Genomic DNA, 24,890 nt, shown 5'->3' with positions numbered 1-24,890 from the left:
GAGGAGAGATTTCCAAAAATATCTTATTTGAAATTGCATTTTCAGATATAAAGTGATCGCACCTAGAAACTATACCCCTTAATGCATTAAAAATACCTTTGAAGCAGCTGAAGGGCCTGCTGAGAAGATAAGATTTTTCCAAAAGTACTGTTCATAAATGCTTGTATTTGTACCTAAAATAAAATATTAATATTCAATTGATTTGGGGCATTAAGGAAGAGACTGATTTTGTTTAACAACAATTAATGACTTTCCTACAGAATTAAAGTAGCCTGAAACACACCTACCATCCATGCATCTAGAATTGCACTGTCCAGTAGAACTTCACTGGCCACATGTAACTTCACCTGCTTCTTTTAACTACTATTCATGTGGCTACTAGAAAAATTAAAATAACATATGTGGTTTGCATTTGCTGTTTATTATTTATTGGCTATGACTGACTTAGAGATTTACAAAAGGAGTGTATGTCCCTTACCAAGCATATTTCTTGGAACATTTAGAATTTCTAAGCATATTGAGATGACATAGTAGACATCGAGGGTCACCAGGGGTCGATTTCCAACACTGCTGCTCTCAGAAACCCCTTTGCAACATTAAGGAAAAACAAGAAGAAAATATTTTCCAACACTCCTACCATCCTTAGCAATGAACTCGATTCTCCTAGTACCCAACCAATGGAACCAATGCACTTTTGTAAATTATTTTCACTTATAAATGGATATGGTCTACTTATATAGGCCATGTTTATTAATCAAAATTTTGAGAAAAGAAGGAAAATTTAAACATTGACACCTCTTTGAAATATTAAAAATTTAAGAAGGGCCTCTAAATACACTGAAAGCTAAAATTTATATCTAAGACCATAGAAAAGCTGTTATAACATATAATCTTTATTAATAAATCATAAAAATATGGGATGCAGCAAAAAGAGTTCTAAGAGAGAAGTTTATAGCAACACAGGCCTGCCACAAGAAGCAAGAAAAATCTCAAAAACACAACCTAACCTTATACATAAAGGAGCTAGAAAAGAAGAACAAATAAAACCCAAGACAGCAGAAGGAAGGAATTAATAAATATTATAGCAGAAATAAGTGACATAAAAGCTAAAAACAACAACAAAAAACAATAGAACAGATCAATGAAGTCAGGAGCTCATTCTTTGAAAAAATCAACAAAATTGATAAACCTCTAGCCAGACTCATGAAAGAAAAAGAGAGATAGAGAGGACTCAAATAAACAAAATCACTAATGAAAGAGGAGAAACAACAACCAACACTATAGAAGTACAAACAATTATAAGTCTATATATGAAATTTATGAAAACCTATATACTAACAAAAGTTGGACAACTTTGGACAACTTAAAAGAAATAGATAAATTCCTAAAAACATATAACTTCCCAAAACTAAAGTAGGAATAGAAAATTTGAACAGACCAATTACCAGCAATGAAATTTAATCAGTAATTGAAAGACTCCCAACAAACAAAAGTCTAGGACCAGATAGCTTCACAGCAAATTCTACCAAACATTTAATGAAGAGTCAATATCCATTCTTCTCAAACTATTCCAAAAAATACAAGAGGAAGGAAAACTTACAAATTCATTCCATGAGGCCAATATCACCCTGATACCAAAACTAGATAAAGACATCACAACAAAAGAGAACTACGGGCCTTTATCTCATGAATATCAGTGCAAAAATCCCCAATGAAATATTAGCAAACCAAATCAACAAAATATTTAAAAAATCATATACCACAATCAAGTGGGATTTGTTTCATGAATGCAGGGGTGTTTTAATATTCGTAAAACAATTGGTGTGATACATAATATTAGTTAGAGAAAAGAATAAAAACCATATGACAATTCAATAGATGCAAGAAAAGCACCTGTCAAGTTATAACATCGATTCATGATAAATACCCTCTGCAAAGTAGGCCTAGAGGGAACATATCTCAACATAATAAAGGCCTTATACAAAAAACCCACAGCAAAAGAACCCAAACTGAAAGCCTTTCCTCTAAGGTCAGGAACAAGTCTACTCTCACCACTTCTATTCAACCTAGCACTGAAAGTCCTAGCCACAGCAATCAGACAACATAAAGAAATAAAACGCATTCAAATTAGTAAGGAAGAAATAAAACTCACTATTTGCAGATAACATGACACTATAAAAAACCCTAAAGATTCCACCAAAATCTACTAGAATTGATAAATAAATTCAATAAAGTTACAGAATATAAAAATATACAGAAATGTGTTGCATTCCTATACACCAATAATGAAGCAGCAGTGAAATTAAGAGAAAAAATCCCATTTATAATGATATCAAAAACCAATAAAATATCTAGGAATAAACTTAACCAAAGAGGTGAAAGACCTGCACAAAGATATGGAAAGACATTCCATGTTCATGAGTTGGAAGAACAAATATTGTTAAAACATCTATACTACCCAAAGCAATCTTCAGATTTAATGTAATCCCTATCAAAAGACCAACAGCATTTTTCACAGAGCTAGAACAAACAATCCTAAAGTTTGTATGGAACCACAAAAAACCCTGAATAGGCAAAGTAATCTTGTAAAAGAAAAAACTGGATGAATCACAATTCCAGATTTCAAGTTATATTATAGTGCTAGTAATTAAAATGGTATGGTACTGGAATAAAAATAGACACATAGATCAATGGAATAGAACAGAAAATCCAGAAATGAGCCCAAAATTATATGGGCAATTAATCTTTGACAAAGGAAGAATGAATATATGATGGAAAATGACAGTCTTTTCAACAAATGGTGTTGGGGAAACTGGACAGCCACATGCAAAAGGATGAAACCAGACCACTTTCTTTCACCACACACAAATATAAACTCAAAATGGATTAAAGATCTAAATGTGAGACCTGAAACCATAACAGTCCTTGAAGAGAGCACAGGCAGTAATCTGACTTTGGCCCTAGTAACATCTTCTAGATATATCTCCTCAGGCAAGGGAAATAAAAGCAAAAACAAATGATTGGGACTACATTAAAAAAAAAAAAAAAGCTGCACAGCAAAGGAAAACAATCAACAAAACTAAAAGGCAACCTGCTAAATGGGAGAAGATATTCAAAAATGATACATCCAATAAATGGTTAGTGTCCAAACTAGATGAAGAACTGATAGAACTCGATACCCAAAAACAAATAATCCAGTTAAAAATGGGCAGGGAGCACCAGAGTGCTTAGGCGATTAAGTGTCTGACTCTTGATTCCGGCTCAGGAATCAGATCAAGTCCCACATCAGGCTCCATGCTAAGCCCAGAGTCTGCTTGGGGTTTTCACTCTTCGTTTCCCTCTGCCCCTCCCCTTGCTCGCTCTCCCTCTAGAAAATAAAAAGATTAAAATAAAATAAAATAAAATAAAATAAAATAAAATAAAATAAAATGTTTTTTAAATGGGACATGAACAGACATTTCTCCAAAGAAGATATACAGATGGCCAACAAACACATGAAAGGATGCTCAACATCACTTATCATCAAGGAAACGTAAATCAAAACTACATTAAGATCATTTCACACCTGTCAAAATAGCTAAAATCAACAACACAAGAAACAACAGGTGTTGGCGAGATGTGGAGAAAAAGAAACCCTCTTGCACTATTGGTAGGAATAAAAATTGGTGCAGCCACTGTGGAAAGCTGTATGGAGGGTCCTTAAAAAATTAAAAATAGAACTACTCTATAATCCAGGAATCACCCTACTGGGTATTTACACAAAAATTACAAAAACACTAATTCAAAAATTTACAAGCACCTCTAACTTATTGCAGCATTATTTACAATATCCAAACTATGGAAGCAGCCCAAGTGTCCATCAATAGATGAATAGATGAAGAAGATGTGGTATATATGCACAATGGAGTATTATCCAGCTATAAAAAAAAATGAAATCTTGCCATTTGCAACAACATGGATAGAGCTAGAGTACAATGCTAAGTGAAACAAGTAGTCAGAGAAAGACAAATACCATATAATTTCACTCATGTGGAATTTAAGAAACAAAACAAATAAGGAGAAAAAGACAGATAAACCAAGAAACAGACTTTTAACTATGGAGAACAAACTGATGGTTACCAGAGAGATGTAGGTGGGGGGATGGAGGAAATAGGGAGTGAGGAACAAAGAATACACTTATCATGATGAAAAAAAAATAAAATGATAAAAAAAAATCATAAAAATAATTTAAGCAGGGGCGCCTGGGTGACTCAGTCTGTTAAACTTCTGACTGGCTCAGCTCATGATCTCAAGGTCCTGAGACTAAGCCTCACGTTGGGCTCCCTGCTCAGCAAGGGATCTACTTCTCCTTCTCCTTCTGCCCATCCCCCTGCTCATGCATGCACGGATCCTCACACTCTTATCGCACTCTCTCAAATAAATAAAATCTTTAAAAAATAATTTAAGCAATAGTTTTAAAAACAAACAAATTCCCACTGCTATAAAGATATAATTGCTAAAACATTTTGGAAGCAAATTCCACCCTGCCCAACTAGCCAAACACTGTAACTAAAACATATCTTAATATATCAAACAGTCTAATTTTCAAAAACTGAAAGGAAATCTATGCCAGAAAGAAAAGGCATTGTTAGGATTTTAGGATCATTCTTATTCATATTGCCCAGATTACCTTAATGTAATTTTTAAAGAATCTTAAATGAAAAATATATTTATATATAATTTTCCTCAATTCCATGGCAAAAATTTCATATTCAGGAAGTGGATAGAGTATAGATCCTGTCCCTCTCTGTATCTCCAGGACATTCTACAGCAAAGAGGAGCCCATTCTCTGGGGCTAAGCTTGGGTTAACAGTATTTTATAGTAAGAGAGTAACGAAGGTCATGTAAGCCCAAAAGGTGGGAGAGAAATATGTTGCAGTCTCACCAGACATACTTTTTAAGTACCCTTCATCCTTCTGGTGCCCCTTAAGCTATGACAAACAGGATGAAGTCTCCTTTAGAGCTGTCCTCTAAGCTGTACAGAGAATATGGCCATAAAGTACAAGGCCAAGGGAAATCTTTTCACACTTAAAGAGTAAGGATGACATATTTTCTCTTAGTCCGGAAAAATGACATTGGCCCCTCGGCACAACAAAAATCAAATACAAAATCTAATGAAAACTAAAAATGAACCCCAGCTATAACAGCCCTTTGGGCTTCTGGTTATTTATTGATATCTTTTACTGAGTATGTTCATTTTTCATTTAAAAAGATGGAAAATATTTTGTGGATTAGTTAAGAAATTTTTCATGCAGCAAATAGGTTTGATCAATTACACAAGCGTAACTTCTAATAGGAAATATATAAATTCTAGTACTATTGGTTACTTTTCAGCTTTATTGAAGTGAAAGTATGCATAATTACTAAAGTAAAAGTATGTATAATTACTTACCTCTAAACCATTGATTTTTGTCATGAACTCTAACAAATCTGTATCAAACTCTGTCCTTCTTGGATCAAGAATGTCATATTGTTTTTTCTTAACCCCTTGATATATGTTTTTGAATTTTATTGACATAATATCTATTCCTTCTATCGTGGAATTACTCAAGGCTGAATACGTTTGCACAATAGTTATCATTTCTGTAATCTTAAAAAGAGGAATGTTATTTCAGAAATGGGATATTAGCACCCTTCCCTAGAATAAACTCTTAATGAATCATTGATTGAAAAAACAAACCAAGGGGCACCTTGCTGTTTCAGTCAGTGGAGTGTGTGACTCTCGATCTTAGGGTTGTGAGTTCTAGCCTCATGCTGGGTATAGAGATTACTTAAAAATAAAATCTATAGGGGCACCTGGGTGGTGCCATCAGTTGAGCGTCTGATTCTTGGTTTTCGCTCAGTTAGTGATCTCAGGATGGTGAGATGGGAGCACAGCTCCACACTCAGTGCAGAGTCTACTTGGGTTTCTCTCTCTCCCTCTCTTTCTGCCACTCTCCTCTAGGCATGCACACGCGCACACACACACACACACACATTCCCCCTCTCTCAAAATAAATATTTTTTTTAAAAAAATCTTTAAAATAAATAAAGAAAAAGAAAGAAAAAAAAAAACAATAAACAGCCTCTAGAATCATTTAGCTAAAACCAGTCAGAGGAGATAAAATAGAAGACAAATATCTGTCACCAATCATTTCTACTCTTAGACTATTTCTATCATATCCAGAGAGAGTTGACTACATTTCTCTGATTTTGATCATTTTCTCTCTCAAGAGGGGAAAGAAAAGACTTTGAGTAAAAGCTCTTACAGATGTCTGAATAGTTTCATCCTTTCGCTCTTGAGAATTTTCTGAAAACTATGTCACTGAATCAATAAATTCAAAAGCTTTAGTGTTCTTCTTGGCTCTTGCCACAGTTCTGATATGTAAAACTAAATAAATCCACATCTGTTTTCCCTTTTGCCTGCATTCAGGCAGCTGAAGGCCCAAGAAGCTTGAAATACAGTCACTTGTGACCCTTAAAGAGCCTTGGGAAACCCTCAAAATGAACTTTACTGCACAAATGGTGGTCTCTACCTTGATGTGCCAACACCACCTACTTTATACACACACACACACACACATGCACACACACACACACACACACACACACACACACTCCTTCATATCTACAGGTTACTTATTTCTTAATCTTCATCAATGATTCCCCACTGTGATTCCTGCTCTGGAGAACAATGCTCAAAGCTCTCCAGGGCAGGCCCATGAGTCCAAGGGCCAAACAGAAAATAAACCTATTTTCAAGGGATTTTTCTGAATACTATGCACCATGAAGACAACACTACCAGTCCATCTACCAAGCCAGCGGAATTCACATAAACTCCCTGCACATGTCAACCCAGACCACCATTTTCAGAGCAACTTTCACTCTCACACCACTATTTCTATACACTTCCAAACACTGCTGTCATCCTAGAAGCCAGCCCAAATCTGGAAGAAATATGATCCCCTGCAATGCAGCATGCTGTATATATTGTATGTAAAGACGAGAAGTAACTGGATCTCCTGCCTACACAAAAAAGCCACTCACCTTAAAAAGCAAAAACAAACCAAAGAACTCAAACTCCTACATGCTCTGCTCTTCTAACCTGCCAAGACTCTGCCCGTTATCCCTTAGTCTGCCACCCCAAGGGCCAAACACTGGGATGGAATTCCTGTCACTAAGCCATCCTCCATTTTGTCCATGATGGATGAAGAGTCATCAAGAGGCACAGACAGCAGTCAGTGCTTGGCCTTTCGAACTTCACCAGTGTGTCTCCCACACTCCCAACACCACAGAGCAACAACGTGAAAGCCAGTCATGGTGATCAACTGGGACCACACGCCTGCTTGTTTGTCCCCATCTTGGCTTTTTCACCAGCTTTCTTTATCAGCTTTTGACTCCTCAGATTGACAACCAACTTGCAATCCCTTCTTTGCTCACCAGCCTTGGCAGCATTTCCAGTTCTCAACTTGCTATGTTTGTCTCATCTCAGTGTTGCCCTACTCCACCTACTAGACTCCAATCCCTTTAAATCTCCCCCAAGCAATACCAGCTTCCCATCCTTTCTAATCTCTCCCATATACAGTCAGGGTGAGACGAAAGCAAAACTAAAGACAGGGCTCTGGGAAACACCAATATTCACCAAAATTTATATGACAGCAAGAGAAAGACACAGCAAAAGATACTGTACCTCCTTAATTCTGGCATTTTGGGACAGACTAACACTTAATGCACCATCAAGTCTCCACCTACCAACAGAAGGTGCACTTCAGGCAACCTAGTGACACACTGGAACCTTCCTCACTTGTTCCTTAAATATTTCTGTCGAACTCTGAGGTTTGCGAGCTCTCCAACCCCAACTTCAGTGCTGTCTGTCCTATGACTTTGCCACTTATTCATCCTGACATCTGACTCTGCTTTCCCCAATGGGCTCTGACATAGCCTGTCCTCCTGAGTCTCCTCATCTACGATTTCAGAGTTTACAGAGGTAGCCCAACAGTGGTCCCAACTGTGGCCCACTCATCACGAGAATTTCATCCAGGCAGCTCAGTAACCACCTCTGGGAGATTATATAAAAGCCTGGACACACTTGAGGGTACATTTTATAGCCTCATCTTTGCAAACCTGGATACCAATATTCACCAGTTACATATGGGAGTAATGCCCATCAACTAAGGGATTCTTAGTACAGGGGAATTGGGATTACCTAGCAATCAGAACGCACTTTAGGTGAGGTCTCTGGGAAGTGCTGCATTACCTCTGGTTGCTGAGTCCTTGTGGTATGAAATTGTGTCCTTAAGATTAGAGGCAGGGCTTCTCTAGAGGTACAATATGGTAAGTAGCTAGTGAAACAGGCCATTACTACCCACTCCCTCCAGCATCAGGAATATTTGGGCTGCTACTTCATGGATAGGTGCCTAAAATGCCCAGGATTAAACCTGCCACCAAAGATCTTTACTGCTATGGGCTCACCATTAAGGTCCAACCCTGAAACTCTACCAAGAGTAAAACTACACTCAAGTTGATAAGGGTCCTAGCTCCTGGAAAATTTTAGAATAACCAGGATATACCCCAAGGTTTACAATACAGTGCATTAAGAAACATCAACCATCTTTATGGAACACGTCTGACCAATGGGGCCTTCATGCTGATATCCTCCTAATTGGACATTTTTCCCCAAGAAATCTCTATTGTTCACAAAACAGCTCCAAGAAACAGTTTCCTACATAGGGTATCAAAAGTACAAACAGCAAAAAAAATTCATAAATTGGACTTTATCAAAATTAAGAACTATTGTGCTTCAAAGGACACCATCAAGAAAGCAAAAAGGTAACTCACAGAATGGATGAAAATATAATATCTGATAAGGGACTCATACCCAGAATATATAAAAAACCTCAGCAATAAAAACACAAATAACCAAATAAAAAATGTGCAAAGAATGTGAATATAAATTTCTCCAAAGAAGAATTACAAAGAGACTATAAGCAAATTAAAAAATGTTCCACATCATTAGTCATCAGCAAAATGCAAATCAAAACCATAGTGAGATAGATATTACTCACTCTCTCTAGTCTAAGTTCAAAAAGGTAGACAATAATAAGTGTTGACAAGGATGTAGAGAAATCAAAACGCTCATACATTCCTGGTGAAAATGTAAAATGAGGGCAGCCCTGGTGGCTCAGAGGTTTAGCGCCACCTGCAAGCCCAAGGTGTGATCCTGGAATCCCAGGATCCAGGTTCTCTGCATGGAGCCTGCTTCTCCCTCCATCTGCTTCTCCCTCTGCCTGTGTCTCTGCCTCTCTCTGTGTGTCTCTATGAATAAATAAATAAGTCGTCATTGCCAATTTTCTAAAAAAAAAAAAAGAAGAAGAAGAAAGAAAAAAGAAAAATGTAAAATGATAGAGCTATTTTGTTTTTTTTTTGTTTTTTTTTTTTTGATAGAGCTATTTTGAAAAATAGTTTGGTAGTTCCTCAAAAAGTTACCATATGGCCCAGAAATTCCAATCCTATGTATATACTCAAGATAAAAGACAACATATGTCCACACAAAAACATGTACACACATGTTCACAGGAGCATTATTCATACTAGCCAAAAAGTGGAAACAACCCAAACGTCCATCAATTAATGAGTGGATAAATAAAATGTGACATCCACATAAAGTTATATGATTCAGAAATAAAAAGTAATGCCACAACATGGATGAACCTTGATAACATTGGGAAAGAAGCCATTCAAAAGACCACATATTATATGATTCCATTTATATGAAATGTCCAGAATAGGCAAATCTATAGAAACAGAAAGTATATTAGTGGCTATTTAGGGGTGAGTAGAGGGGAGAAGAGAGTGTGACAGCTAATGGTTAGGCTTTCTTTTTGTGGGAATGAAAATGTTCTAAAATTAGACTATGATAATGGTTGTACAATATCCATGACTATATTAGAAAACACTGACTTGTACACTTTAAATTGGTGAATTAAAAGGTATGTAAATTATATCTCAATAAAGCTGCCAAAGAAACAAACATAAAACAGTCCCACACAGGTATGTATGAAGGACCCCACTTGATAACTTGGCTCTCTTCATTGCCCATACTTTCCTAACCTGGCTGGATCAGGAGGTTACAAATAAAAACCTTTCAGACATGTCTAGGAGATGCCTTTCAACCTGTGTTGATGCCCTCAACAATTTCCAACAAATGATGAACAGAATCCTAAATATTACCAGGACGTAGGGAGTTGGCAAACTGGTGGGGGAATCGGAGGGGTGGTACCTATGTGCTATCCTTATACACTTTCAAAAGCTGACTCCAAGAAGCCTCTGGGCTGGCCTTTCTGATACCCCCTGAAAAAAAATCACTCCTTGCCAACTAGTGTCTGACTGGCTCCTGTCCAGCAAAGGCATCCCCCACACAGTGTGCAAGTAAATACCATTTTCACTGACCTAGAAAGAGAAGGGGTCTATACATCCAGATATTACACTACTCCTGGGTACTGCCAGGTACTGTGGGCATTTCACCACATACTTTTCCTCAGCCTAATATAATTGTTAGACACAGAAGCTTCTACAGTCAAGTTCCATAGGTAGAGGTAGAATTGAGGTCTTGAGAGAGGGGAAGGTCAGCAATAGCTGACTGAATCAGGACTGAAAAATAAGTTACACCGAAATGTAGTGATCTGTAAGTAATAGGAGATGATTCACATCAATAGTGAGACAAGAGACCCAGGTCAGTAACTCTTAATGGTACCACATAAAGTACAAAATAACCAGGGAGTAAGGGGGGAGTGTGGGTACAGTGACTGCATAATGGTTACCTTCTCTAGTCTTTTGCAGAAAGCTTCAAATTTTCCAAATATATTCATTTCTGAAACCTCAAAAGATTTTTCCCCTGAGGATTCTAAAATCTGTTTCCTCTTTTTATGAAAAGATGTCTGATATTCCTTGAATAGAAAAATGCAATCCTATGAGAAAATTAAAAGGAAGGAGAAAACAGGTGATGAGAGTTTGTTCAGGAGTCCATAATAGAAGAATCTGTCCTCGCACAGTATTGATCACACCAGCCGCTCAACAGGAGCTGTTGCTGTTAACATTAAAAGTTCTCTGCCTAATATTGAAAAGCCTGGGAATGTGAATATAGTTTCTCTTAATTGATATCATATTTTCATCTTCTTCATTATCAGTACTTCCCTTATCTTCTATTGTTACGAGAGTATGCCATACACTGAACATTTCTATGGCTAATAAGAACTCCTGGGAGGTCAGAAATTATCTCTCAATTCTATTTATTATCACTCATCTATCTGTATGTGTCTTTTCTTCAGCATTCTTTACACACAGGTATGTAAAACAGTAAGATTCTGCAATACTAATTTGTTGTCGTCCAACCACCATTTCTCTACAAGAAGATCCTCGGGTCTTTGATGAGTACTTTGCTGAAACCCTAGAATTTGACCATAGCTATCCCACTGGCCAGGTCATCCAGGCTGGTGGACCTGTTAGAAATATAAAAAAGGACATGTTCTGTAGGATCCAGTAGGAATTCTCTGTCATGTCAAGCTAACATTTCCTGGAAAAAAAAAAATGAACCATTTTTAAAAATAATGTTAAACTTTTCCAAACCGACCAGTGGCCAAATTTTTACCACCATACCTTTTCTCTGGTTCTGACTCTTCTATCGCCCTCTTACAACTGCATTGGGCACACTTGGATAATCCAGGATAACCTCCCCATCCCAAAGTCAGCTGATTAGCAACCCTAATTCCATCAACACTCTTATTCCCCCCATCCTGCCATATAATATTTTATTCACGTTTCAGGGATTAAGACACCTTCGGGGGGGCATTTTTCTGCCTTACACAGCCAGTAAATCAGAATTTCTGTGAGACTCAGGAAGCTATATTTTTAACAAGTTCCCAGGTGATTCCTATTAAAATTCAGATGCGTGCATTAGCGGTCTCATACCTACTTCTAACTATGACACATCTTCCATCTTCTATTTCAATCTCCAAAACAACAAATTGCTCCATTCAAGGTCATTGATTATTTTTCACTCAACCAACATAATTTATCAGTGCCTACCAAGTGTTAGGAACTCCTTGAGATGCCAGGAATACAGATAAGACCCCTAACCCTCATGGAATATACCATCTAATAACAATTACCTTACATTACTTCCTCTTCACCACTCAGTCTCTTCATGTTGGACAAATAAGGTAAAGAATTTGAACTGACATTTCTCCAAAGAAGATACACAAATGCCTAATAAGCACATAAGAAGATGCTCAATCAAAACTAGCCATTAGGGAAATGCAAATCAAAACTACAATGAGATGCTACTTCACTAATCAGGATGGGTATTATCAACAAAACGGAAAATAACAAACACTGGCAAGGATGTAGAGCAAGTGGAACCCTCCTGTATTGCTGATGGCAATGTGAAATGATACAGCCACTGTGGAAAATAGTTCAGTGGTTCCTAAAAAAATTAAACATAAAATTACCATATGGTCCAGCAGTTCCAGTTCTAGGAATATACCCAAAAGAATTGGTAGCAACAACTCAAACAGATAATTGCACACACACGTTCATAACAGAATTACTGACAATAGATAAATGGTGGTAACAATCTAGATGTCTATCAATAGACGAATGGATTTTTAAAATGTGGTGTATCGGGGGATCCCTGGGTGGCTCAGCGGTTTGGCGCCTGCCTTTGGCTCAGAGCGCGATCCTAGAGTCCCGGATCAAGTCTCCCTCTGCCTGTGTCTCTGCCTCTCTCTCTCTCTCTCTATGTCTACCATCAACAAATAAATAAGTAAAATCTTTAAAAAAAATGTGGTGTATCCACACAATGGAACATTAATTTACTTAGCTATAAAAAGGAATGAAGTTCTGACACATGCTACGACATGACTGAACTTGAAAACATTATGCTAAGGGAAAAAAAGCCAGCCACAAAAGGACAAATGATATACAATTCCACTTAAATGAGGTACCCAGAATAGGGAAATTCATAGAGACAGAAAATGGAATTAAGGTTACCAGGGCCTGTGGGGAGGAGAATTTGGGGGAGTTATTGTTTAGTGGTTACAGAGTTTAAGTTTAGGATGATGCAAAAGTTCTGGAAATGGATAGTCACGATGGATGCACGATACTGGAGATGTAATGCCACTGAACCATATGCTTGGAAATGGTTAAATAGTAAATTTTATGTTATGTAAATTTCACCCACAGTTTTAAAACTCTAATTGTCAAAAAAGTAAACAATTTTAAAATCGTTCCACAAGGAAAATGTCAAGCCCAGGTGACTTAAAAGATGAATTCTATCGGGCCTTTTTTGTGCAATATTTGGTTTTATTTTTTAAATGTACACATGACAAAGATTATTGCTAAGTCATGTTGTGCCTCTACTTGCAATCAGAACATGCTCTTGAGCATCTTTCTTTGCTTTTACCATTTCAATAAGTCCCTTATATTATTTTAGGTAGTCTTTTTCTGTCCTGTGAGGCACTACTTCTGCTATTTTTTTCAGGTGCATTTATTGGATATGTTTTCAAAGCTTGTTGCAAAAGCTTCTGTTCTTCTGTTGTCCAAGAGGTGAAATGTGTGCACGGACTCTCAAATTGTTCCAAAGGTGTTGTACAGTCAGCTTGACGCATGACTCCCTGTAGAGGGCTATCTTATGATGCAGGTCATGACTTTGGAGACTTTTTTTGGCCAAATCCATAAAAAGAATATGTGTTCATGTGGTCGGCAACAGCTTCCTGTAATATTGTGATTTATAAGAAATACATATATTTGGTCATTCTGATGACCAAAATATATTTCTCATAAATATTTGGTCTTTATCCATGGCTCCTGGCTCACAGCTCCCCAAAACCTTGCAATTTCCCAAATTACAAGAACAGTGGAGCATCTTTTGTTATAAGATTTGGCCTCTTGTCCTCAGTTCTTTTTTTTTTTTTTTTAATTTTTTTTAAGATTTTATTTATGTATTCATGAGAGATACAGAGACACAAGCAGAGGGAGAAGCACGCTCCATGCAGGGAGCCTGACGTGGGACTCGATCCCTGGTCTCCAAGATCATGCCCTGGGCTGAAGGCGGCACTAAACCGCTGAGCCACTGGGCTGCCCTTGTCCTCAGTTCTTGAAATTGCTTTTGAGCCGTAAAGGTAAAATGGGTATCTTGTTATTCATAACAAGCCCCTTTCCACCACAATTGGGTTTACATTATGGGGTGACTTCTGGGAGCATCTAAGTGTAGAGGCTGGTTGCCAGGGGAACAACCAGGAATGTCCTACACCCTAATTTGGTGGGGAGCAGCCTAAAGGTTAAATCATTCTAATAGCCAAGGAGTTGATCAATCATGCCTATGTAATATAATGAAACCTCCATAAAAACACAAAAAGAGGGGACAACTTCCAGGTTGGTGAACACATGGGGATCTGGGGAGGGTGGTACACTCTGAGAGGGCATGCAAGCTCTATGCCCTATCCCCATGCCGTGCCTTATATGTACCTCTTCCATCTGCCTATTCCTGAGTTATATTCTTTTATAATAAACCAGTATCTCATAAATAACATGTTTCTCTGTGTTCTGTGAAGCACTCTAGCAAATTACTGGAACTCAAGGTCTGGGGGTGTCATTGGAACTTCCAACCTACAGCCAGTCAGTCAAAAGCACATATGACAATCTGGACTTGATCTGAAGCCCCACTCTTGTGGGATTTAACCTGTGGGATGGGATGACAAAATTGAGTTAAACTGTAGGACACTCAGCGAATGTCCAAGAATCCCTCATTGATATGGGGAAACCAATACACACAGACACTAGAACTGAGTCCACAGTCCTTACTTCCCATCTTGAATTTATTCCAGGAAGGAAGCTCACAACTTCAATTAGTAATTGCAGATCAATTCTCTTCCCAACAGTTTTTACGGCCATTTCCACCTTCGGCAGTTGGTTTCACTGCATTCTTAGATGCTTATCACATATAAGCCTCAGCTTCCTCTCTCTCTTTTCCAATTTGCTTGTTTCTTCTGCTTTACCAAAGCAACCATTCCTACTTTTTTTTTTAGTATTAGAAATATTTTATTTACTATTTTATTACTATTTTTATTTTTATTTTTTTGCATTTTAAAAATATTTTACTTAAATTCAATTTGCCAACATATAGTATAACACCCAGGGCTCATCCCATCAAGTGCCCTCCTTTAGTGTCCTACTTCTTTTGTAGATGCTGATGCATTTCATTTAAATATGGAAGCTTGCTAGTTGGAACTATCTGAAAGTTTTTCCACTTCTTCCCTCCTTCTAACCTGCTCCGTCTCATTCTCAGAAAAGCGCTTCCAGGTCTTCTATGAGTTTTGAACTTTTTGTCTTTTCCTGTTAGTGGATTTTTTTTTTCTGGGTATCTTTTCCCTCCTTGCTGATAATGCCTATTGTCTGACCTCTACTCTTCTCTCCTTAAGCAATCCAGGCAGCTGCTGATTCAGCTTACTTTGATTTTTCTTTAGCTTCTGGCTCCTTCTGTTTCCTCTTGTGCTTGCTTTCTCCTTTTCTTTCTTGGCTTTTTCTTTTTCTCTTTAGAATTTGTTTATCCTTGCATCATGGCTACATGCATTATCAATTAATGTTCTCATTCATTTCAGTTTTTTTTTTTTTCTTGGTGGCCCTGTTGCTCTGTCCTGCTTTTCAATCCATATCCTGACACCATGACATCTTGCTTCTTCATTTAAAAATGAAAATTCTGGCATCCTTGGGTGGCTCAGCAGTTTAGCACCTGCCTTTGGCCCAGGGAGTGATCCTGGAGTCCTGGGATCCAGTCCCACATTGGGCTCCCTGCATGGAGCCTGCTTCTCCCTCTGCCTGTGTCTCTGCTTCTCTCTCTCTGCCCCCCACTCTGTGTCTCTCTCATGAATGAATAAAATCTTTTTAAAAATTTAAATAAATAAATAAAAATGAAAATTCTCTCCAGGAGTAAAAATTATACCAGAAGGAATAAAATGCCTCTACGTCTTCAAGTGATGAATTCATATCACCAAGTTTTGGGGCCTTTTAATTATTTAACTATCTAGGATTCCTTTCAAGCCTTGGAGAAAACACTCCGAAGAAATTGTCCTTTGGTTTATTTCGAGAAAGAATTGATTTACGAAAAGTAAGCTCTATCTACTAGATTCTCTTATTTTCCCTGGATCAGATATTTTCATAAGCTTTCTTTATACCAGTAGTTGTGAAGTAGCCATTATCTCCTTTTATTGAGTCACCAGCTGCTTTCAGTGATGTTTTAACACGGCTGCTCTGTCTCTGTGTAACTCTGTGTCTTACATGGTCAAGTCAAAGAACCACAAAATAAGCCTGGTTCTTCCAGTCTTTGGGATCAAGTATGTTCAGCCTGAGAAACTATCCTAATGATGCAGGCAGACCAGGTCTGAGGACTGAGGGGACTCCCACAGGACTAGCCAAGAGGGTCCCGGGCTTCACCCAGGTTGGAAATCAAATGCAAGCCAGCAGGAGGTGAAAGCAGAGTTTATTGAAGATGTAGAGAGAGCAGATCATCCTGGAGACTCAGAAAGGAAAGACACACGTCTTGTCTTTGCTTGGGATCTGGAGTTTTTATTGGCAATTGTGGTCTGGTGCAGGTATCCTCCTACTCATCTGGAAACTGGCCAGAACAAGAACAGGGTCCAGGTGTCCTTCATAAGGCACTCATTCCCTGAAGCCAGGGGTCTTGGCATCGAGATGTTTAGTGCTAGTGCTCTGGAATAGGCACTTGATGGCTCTGCCTGGCCATTCCTTAGATATCATCTATTGTGCTCAGAGACTCCAAAGATCTCATGATCTTTTTGTCCCTTACAAGAACATATACTATTTGCATTATAAGGCATGTGTAGAGTGGGGTGAGGGTGTAGGTCCTAGCAGGATTAGAAGCTGGAAAAGAAGCAAAGGAAAGGGGCAAACAGTTTTTTCTCTCATGCGGTCCCTTAGGGTTCCTTGTCTCAGTAACTAATAATTCTTCATCCTCTGTTCCCTCTCACCACTCTTTTTTATCCTCTGGCTCCGGGAGTCAGAGCATGGTGATGGCAGTGCTAAGATAAAACTCTGTGAGTGCAGTGCTTCATATACTAGTTGGACGGCACTGAGCATCCTTTCTGGCTCTGCCTCCCAGTCCCAGCCTTGTGCCTTGGCTCCATAAAGCCCAGGGAGCAGCTCATGAGGACAGCCAATAATTGGATGTAGCCTTCTGGGTGTGGTCATTTCCTGCAGACTTTCAAAAAACATATCCTTTTAATTTTCTGCAAACTTTTCCAGAGAATAGAAAAGGGTTGAATACTACCTTCACCTCCTCCACCTCCACTCCTTCTGAGACCTCAGGGCTGAAAACACTGACAAGGGCAGTATGGGAAAGGAAATTTACAGGCTCTCTATCTCTCATGAATACAATTGCAAAAACTCCTAAACAAAATTGTAGCAATCCAAATGTTAGAGTGTTTTAAACAAAGAATTTTTAAAAATTACACCATGACCTGGAAAGTTTCATTTTAGAAAACCTAAACATGTCGTCCATCACACTAGCAGCTTGAGAAGACTCTAATAAGCATCTCAATAAATATATGCAGAAAAAATTTTTTTCAAAGCCCATTCATAACTTCTGCTAGTATTAAAACTAGGAACAGAACTTCCTCAATCTAGTCAACGATGTATTTAAAACCTATGAATGCATCAAAATAGGGAAATGTTAGAAATGTCAGAAACTTTCTCTTCCAAAAGAAGATCAACACCAGATGCCAACAATCACCTTGATAATTTACGAATAAATACAGTCCTAGCCAACACAAAAAGGCAACAAAATGAAATTAACAGGGGCTGGAGTGAAAGGTGGGGACCAGGGAATATGAGACAGCAAGAGGCGTCCAATACAGGCAGCCATGGAGAAGATGAGGATTAAATTATACCCCAAAGGAGTACTAAATATAAAGTACCAAATATAAATATAAAGTACTAAATGATTTTAATGAGGCTCCTTTTATATTCTCATGCTACTCTGTACAATGTTTTTTCAAAGTTAACATGTTTTGTGGATGAGCAAAGTAAACAAAAATGGGTCAGATGGTGAAAAGTCTTACTTTATGAAAACAAGGATATTCAGACAAACCTGAATTTTCTTTAATACGATTGGTGTTTCCTGATCCCATACATGGACAGTTCCTCCATCAGTAATATATGCTTTACATGCTGTAACCATTTGATTTGTTACCTAAAGTAAATACAAGCCAAAACAGCTATAGGTAAACAGAGAAATAAAATTTAAGATTTTTTAACCACAAGAATAAAGAATATGATAAATAGTAAATGTATGGGATGAATGAATCACAGTATAAAAAATAAAGAAATACACATTCTAGTCGAAACCGAGAAAACTCAAATTTGTGATTCTTCACCATCCTTCAACATGCAAACTAAATTTAAAGTTAACCATCTCTCACATCCCCCAAAATACTGAGGAGGAAAAAATGATCAAGAGGTTAGACTGAGAGGGCAGACTGAAGTAAAGAAATTTTGAGAATTCCTAAAATACGGAAAGCACAAAAGATTGAATCTACAGGAGAGAAAAGTTTTAAAAAGACTAGAGAAAACCAAACCCAGTTCTGGAGAAAGTTACTGTGAAGGTGGAACATTTATGGGAAATCTTCAAGGTGGGAGACAATGAGAGATGACCCTTGGTTGTGACCCTACACACCGAATTTGAAGCAGCTTGTACAGTGGGCAACAATGACAAATATTGACAGGACAGAGACATGAGTGTGAACCATGCTCCAGGAAGCTACTGCACCCCAGAAAACATGTCAAAGAAATAGCTCTTCACACTCCCTACCACTATCACCCCCTGCCAAACACACACAAGAGATAGATCGCAAGCAACAGAATTGGAAGCAAACTAGGAGTTAAATACAGAGATAGGCAGACAACTCAGAATCACAAAGCAAGTAAAGAAAATAAACACAGTGGGACACTTGAGTGGCTCAGTCAGTTAAGTAACAGACTCTTGATTTCAGCTCAAGTCATGATCTCAGAGTCCTGAGATCGAGCCCCACATCAGGCTCTGTACTCAATGACGATTCTGCTTGAGATTCTCTCTCTTCCTCTCTGCCCCTCCTCTCATTCACACTCTCTCATGCTCTCTCTCTAAATAAATAAATCTTTAAAAAGAAAAGAAAAGGAACATGGTAACAGAGGCTTTAAACTCAACAAAGAGGAAATACCAAAAAAAAGATGTAAAATATTTTTAAATATATTTTATTAACTAAATTAATCCATGAAAAAGATATGAGAGTATTTTACATCATGAAAAAAAACCCAGAGAACTTGGAAACTGAAATTTCTATTATCAAAATAAAAAATTCTGCTGATGAACTGACCTGAGACATAAATGAAGCAACTGAGACATAAATGAAGAGCAAATGAGTGAGCTAGAAGGTCAAAGGACAGAAACTAACAAAACAAAATAAAACAAAACAAAAAATATTAAGAGAAATGGAAGTTAGATTCAAGGGGACAGAACAAATTGGACAAGTAGGTAAGGAATACTCAAAGGCAAAGGAGGGAAATTTTCCAGGAATGGAGACAAAATTGTCTAGATTGCAACAATCCAGCAAGTATAGAACAGCATAAGTGTAAAAAGAACCACATCACTTTGAAATTTTACAAGTTCAAGGAAAAAGAAAAAATCCTGAAGACTTCTTGAAAGATTATGACAGGTTGCCTACAAAAGAAAAAGAATCAGATTAGCCTCAAATTTCTCATCAACAGTACCAGATAAAAGACAACAATATCTTCAAGTTTCCAGGAGAATATTATGTTGAACCTGGAATCCAGTCAAGCTAACATTTGAGTGGCAGAGCGAAATGAAGCTATTTTCAGACATGCACAAATTCACACATAGACTCTCTCTGAAAGAACCACTTGAGAATACTTTTCAGCCAAAGAAATAATGAATCCAAGATGGAGAAAGATGTGGAAATCACAAAACAGAGGTGATCAAAGAAATTAGCAATGCTTAGATTTTAGTCTGAACACATGTGGATTCATGTTAGCAAAATATTAGACAAGACAGCTTAAAAATGTTAACAGAAATATAGAACTAGAAATCTCAGCGTGGGACATATATAGCAAGAAAGAGACAAGGGTTGGGGAAAAATCCTAATGTTCTTGTCTTGTTTTAAGAAATGGACAATGATTAGATCTATTGCTTGATTTTTAAAAGAAGAGAGTTGAAATGTGTTTGTTACTCTTTATATTTATGTTCTGCCTGAATAACAAAGAAATTTTAGTCATGTGTCTCTTGGATGGTTTTTCAAATTATTTAAGTAATGAACCACATGTCATGACAGAAGATTTTACACAAATTACAGTGCTGGTGGGAAAGGCTGAAGAAGCATGTTGATCATGGACACAATTCTTAGCTCTTGAGCAAAACCATTTGAAATGAATAAATTAGAATAGCGTCAGCCATGATCTCAGAGTCATGACAGTAAGACCCACATTGGGCCCCATGCTGAGCATGGAGCCTGCTTAGGATTCTTTCTTTCCCTGTCTTTTTGTCCCTCCTCCCAACCTCTCTCTCCCTTTAAAAAGGAAGGAAGGAAGGAAGGAAGGAAGGAAGGAAGGAAGGAAGGAAGGAAGGAAGGAAACTTAACAAAAAGTCTGAGGGCTTACCTCTGACAAGAAGGTACACCTTCAATTAAGTACAACTGACCAGTCAATACCTTTCTTTTCTTGTCCACTGGAAGTACTCAAATCCAGAACTCTGAGACGCATCCAAACTTCCCATTTCCCTTCCCTGGCCTAGAGGGAAAGTACTGTTAACTTTTTCACAGGGTTACACGTATGATTTCTTCTCTTGGAAACTCACCTTGATAAACAATGAGGTCATTCTTTCTGAGGTATTATAATATCGTGACACACTGTGAATCATTCTGATGGCATTAATCAAATTTTGTATTCCATGTGCCATGGAAACCTAAAATTGAAATATATTAAGTGAATTCCATCACATATTCATAGTTTTAATAACCAATATCCTATAATATTCAAAACTCTAAACACACATAAAAAAGTGTAACATTTTTATCTTAAAGTCAAATTTTACTAAACGTAATGTAGCATCCTAGACTGGATCTTGGAACAGAAAAAGGACATCAGCTTTGACAAATGTACCAAGGGAATGCAAGATATTAACAGGAGAAACTGGGTGAAGAGAACTCTGTACTATCATTGTAGTTTTTCTGTACATCTGAACTTAGTTCATTTAAAAGTAAATTTCAGAGGTGAAAGTGATTTTAAGGATTAATAGTTCAAGATTATCTTTTTAAAGATGAAGAAACCTGCTATCTTGAGGGGTAAAGTGACTTGCTTATCATGAGAAAGGTGGTTAAAAACAGAGATCTAGGGATCCCTGGGTGGCGCAGTGGTTTAGCGCCTGCCTTTGGCCCAGGGCGCGATCCTGGAGACCCGGGATCGAATCCCACGTCAGGCTCCCGGTGCATGGAGCCTGCTTCTCCCTCTGCCTGTGTCTCTGCCTCTCTCTCTCTCTCTCTGTGACTATCATGAATAAATAAAAATTAAAAAAAAAAAAAAAACAGAGATCTGACTAGAACTCATTTCCACTAATCAATTCAATTTACCTTTCAACAAGCTTACTGAATGTCACTAGTTTCAGAGGATATTGGAAGAAATTCAAGTATAAGGAAGCTTATGGAGGAGTCATAGCAGAGTGGAACAGATGCACATGCAACAAGTGGAAACCATTCCCACATCAGAGAATGTAAAAAGCTCAATAACAACAAAATAATAATAATAATTGATAATAATAATAATAAAGATATATCCATGGCTAGAGCAATTGAATAACATTTTTAAATTACTAGGATTAAAAGAACACCAGAATTAAAAGATTTGAAAATTATATAAACTTAAATAAGTCTCTCCAATGAAGAAGCTGAAATTAGTACATCTAAATATCTAGAGGTCTTGATAACAATAAAAAACATTTTATCTTACTTCCGAATTTATCTTTTATAATGAAAAGTTTTAAATAAATAGAAAAATACAGAGAATAATATAATGATCATTTATACCCATCATTATGCTTTACAAATGTTAACATTTTGGTATATGAGCCTCATCTATTATTTTTCATATTGTAATCTACTTGCAGGTAGTCCTAGAGTAGGCTTTGGTTACGTGTGTATTTAAGATTTGCATTGTCAGCTCTTGTGAGTAACCGCAAATGTATGTGACATGTGAAAATTCTGATTTTTCTTAGACACAAATTTCAATTGCACATGCTGTAAAGCTGGGGAATCAAGTCATTGAGCTACTGAGAGAGCTAAACAGTAGCCATATTTCTTTATCACCACACAATCTGGTTTGCTTTACTCGTGGTCCTATATATATAAACATCTAAAAAGAACATGTTCTTATGGAAAATAGATTTTTTTTTTAAAAGGTCCCCAACAGAAGTCTAGTTCTAGTACTAGGGGTGTAAATAAGTTGTAAGTAAAATCCATCATCTCTTTATGGAATCATTAAAAGACTTATTCTCTTTCATGGAGGATGGATTCCTGAATGGTCCTAAGAACTGTGCCTGCCCAAGACTCTCAACCCCACTTCTTTCCATCCTCACTCACATTAAACTCCTTGGCTACTGATGTCCTCTTGGGATGGGAATGAACCACCCCTAAACACATCCCTCTTATCTAAATCTGAGTGATATGGAACATAGACTCTTCCTCTTTCCCTGCCTCTAGGATGAAACCAGCATTTACCCTGCCCTCAAAAGTTTGGTCAACCAAACCATGTAGCCAATGGCAGTGTGGATGTGAAGGCTTTGACTATCTTCAAAAATTAGAATGAAGAATGCTGAATATGTGTATCAGACACTAATATAAATTATTTTTGAAAGAATTTTAACTTAGAGAATACCTTGAAGGAGCAGCATAGAGAAGTAGGAACAAATAATGACACATAATGCCGAAGAATGCTAGACACAAATTCATTCTCATGAGTTATAGCTCTAGAAAGCACAAATTCAGTTTCCTAGTCTTTAAGATGAGGATTGTTGTGTGAACAGAATGAAAACTCATGGAAAATATGTGGTACAATGCCTTCAATAAAAGACCAGAGGTTTTTAAGACTGTGGACACCTTTAAAAACACAACTGTCGGGATCCCTGAGTGGCTCATCGGTTTAGCGCCTGCCTTAGGGCCAGGGCGTGATCCTGGAGTACCAGGATCGAGTCCCGCACTGGGCTCCCTGCATGGAGCCTGCTTCTGCCTCTGCCTCTGTCTCTGCCTCTCTCTTTGTCTCTCATGAGTAAATAAATACAGTATTTTTTAAAACCCCACAACTGTCCAGGTAACAACTCTCCTGCATACATACGATTCACAAAAGAGGCAACACCCAGTCAAAATTGGGAAACTCTGCCCTAACTTCTCAACAAATGCTGGTTTCCTTGACTTCCTCTCTCTACCTAAAGAAAGGATAAAAGGTACCATGATATACATTAGATTCCCAAAACTTATTGATTTACAACTGGAATTCTGTACCCATTGACCAACATTTTCCCATTTCTCCATTCCCAACCCTAAAATTCTACTCTCTGTTTCCCTGAGTTTGACTTTTTTAGATTCCACATGTGAGATCATACAGTGTCTGTCTTACTTACTTCACATAATGTTATCAAGGTCCATACATGCCACAAATGGCAGGAGTCCTTACAGCTGAATAATATTACATTTTATATACATATATGAATTATTATTATATATATGACATGTATGAGTATTCTTGACTCCCATGTCAATTTTTTTAATCATATATGCAAGTATTTATTTCTAGGCTCTTGTATCTGTCCAATTGATCTATTTGTATATTTTTATGCCAGTACCATACTGTTTTGGTTACTATAGCTTTGCAGTATAGTTTGAAATCAGGAAGTGCAATGTCTCTAACTTTGTTCTACTTTCTTAGGATTGTTTTCTAGTGGGGGTCTTTTGTGGTTCCATACACATTTTAGGATTTTTTTTTCCATTACTGAAAAAAAAAATGCCATTGGAACTTTGGTTTTGTTCTGTTTTGTTATTTATTTATTCATGAGAAACACACAGAGAGAGAGAGAGGCAGAGACACAGGCAGAGGGAGAAGCAGGCTACATGCACTGGGAGCCCGACGTGGGATTCGATTCTGGGTCTCCAGGATCACGCCCTGGACTGAAGGCAGCGCTAAACCACTGAGCCATCTGGGCCGCTCGCCATTGGAATTTTGATAGGGATTGCATTGAATTTATAGATGGATTTGGGTAGTATGGAAATTTTTAACAATATTCATTCTTCCAATTCATGAACATGGACATTTTTCCATTTATTTTTGTCTTCATTTTCATTCATCAAAGTCTTATTGCTTTCAGGGTACAGATCTTTCATTTCCTTGAATAAATTTATTACTGAGTATTTTATTGATGATATTTTAAATGAGATTATTTTCCTTAATTCTTTTCCGATGTTTTGTGGTTAATGTATAGAAATGCAACTAATTTCTGTATGTAATTCTGTATCCTGCAACTTAACTGAATTTATTAGTTCTAATAGTTTTTGGTGGATTCTTCAGGATTTTCCATATACAGTATCACATCCCTACAAACAGAAACTATTTCACTTCTTCCTTTCCAATTTGAATGCCTTTTATTTCTTTTTATTATCTGACTGCTCTAGCTATGACCTCCAGTACTATGTTGAATAAAATTGGCGAGACTGGGCACTCTTGTCTTGCTCCTGATCTTATAGAAAAAGCTTTCAGTTTTTACTGTT

At 37.4% G+C, this 24,890-nt stretch overlaps 1 protein-coding gene across 1 annotated transcript in view; it reads right to left on the bottom strand.

The window, feature by feature from the left end:
• The window catches only part of DNAH8 (dynein axonemal heavy chain 8), a 357,024-nt gene that overhangs the window by 286,611 nt on the left and 45,523 nt on the right, over positions 1-24,890 (bottom strand). The window contains exons 10-14 of the mRNA XM_038553950.1: positions 20,936-21,043; positions 18,179-18,280; positions 10,839-10,985; positions 5,432-5,629; positions 97-173 (exon numbers count right to left, since the gene is read on the bottom strand). Of these exons, the coding sequence (XP_038409878.1) occupies positions 97-173; positions 5,432-5,629; positions 10,839-10,985; positions 18,179-18,280; positions 20,936-21,043 (632 nt within the window). The remainder of the gene's footprint in view (positions 1-96; positions 174-5,431; positions 5,630-10,838; positions 10,986-18,178; positions 18,281-20,935; positions 21,044-24,890) is intronic.

Source organism: Canis lupus, chromosome 12 (genome assembly GCF_011100685.1).
Source record: "Canis lupus familiaris isolate Mischka breed German Shepherd chromosome 12, alternate assembly UU_Cfam_GSD_1.0, whole genome shotgun sequence".
NCBI classification, from domain to species: Eukaryota; Metazoa; Chordata; class Mammalia; order Carnivora; family Canidae; genus Canis; species Canis lupus.
This window is presented reverse-complemented; position numbering and strand designations above follow the sequence as displayed.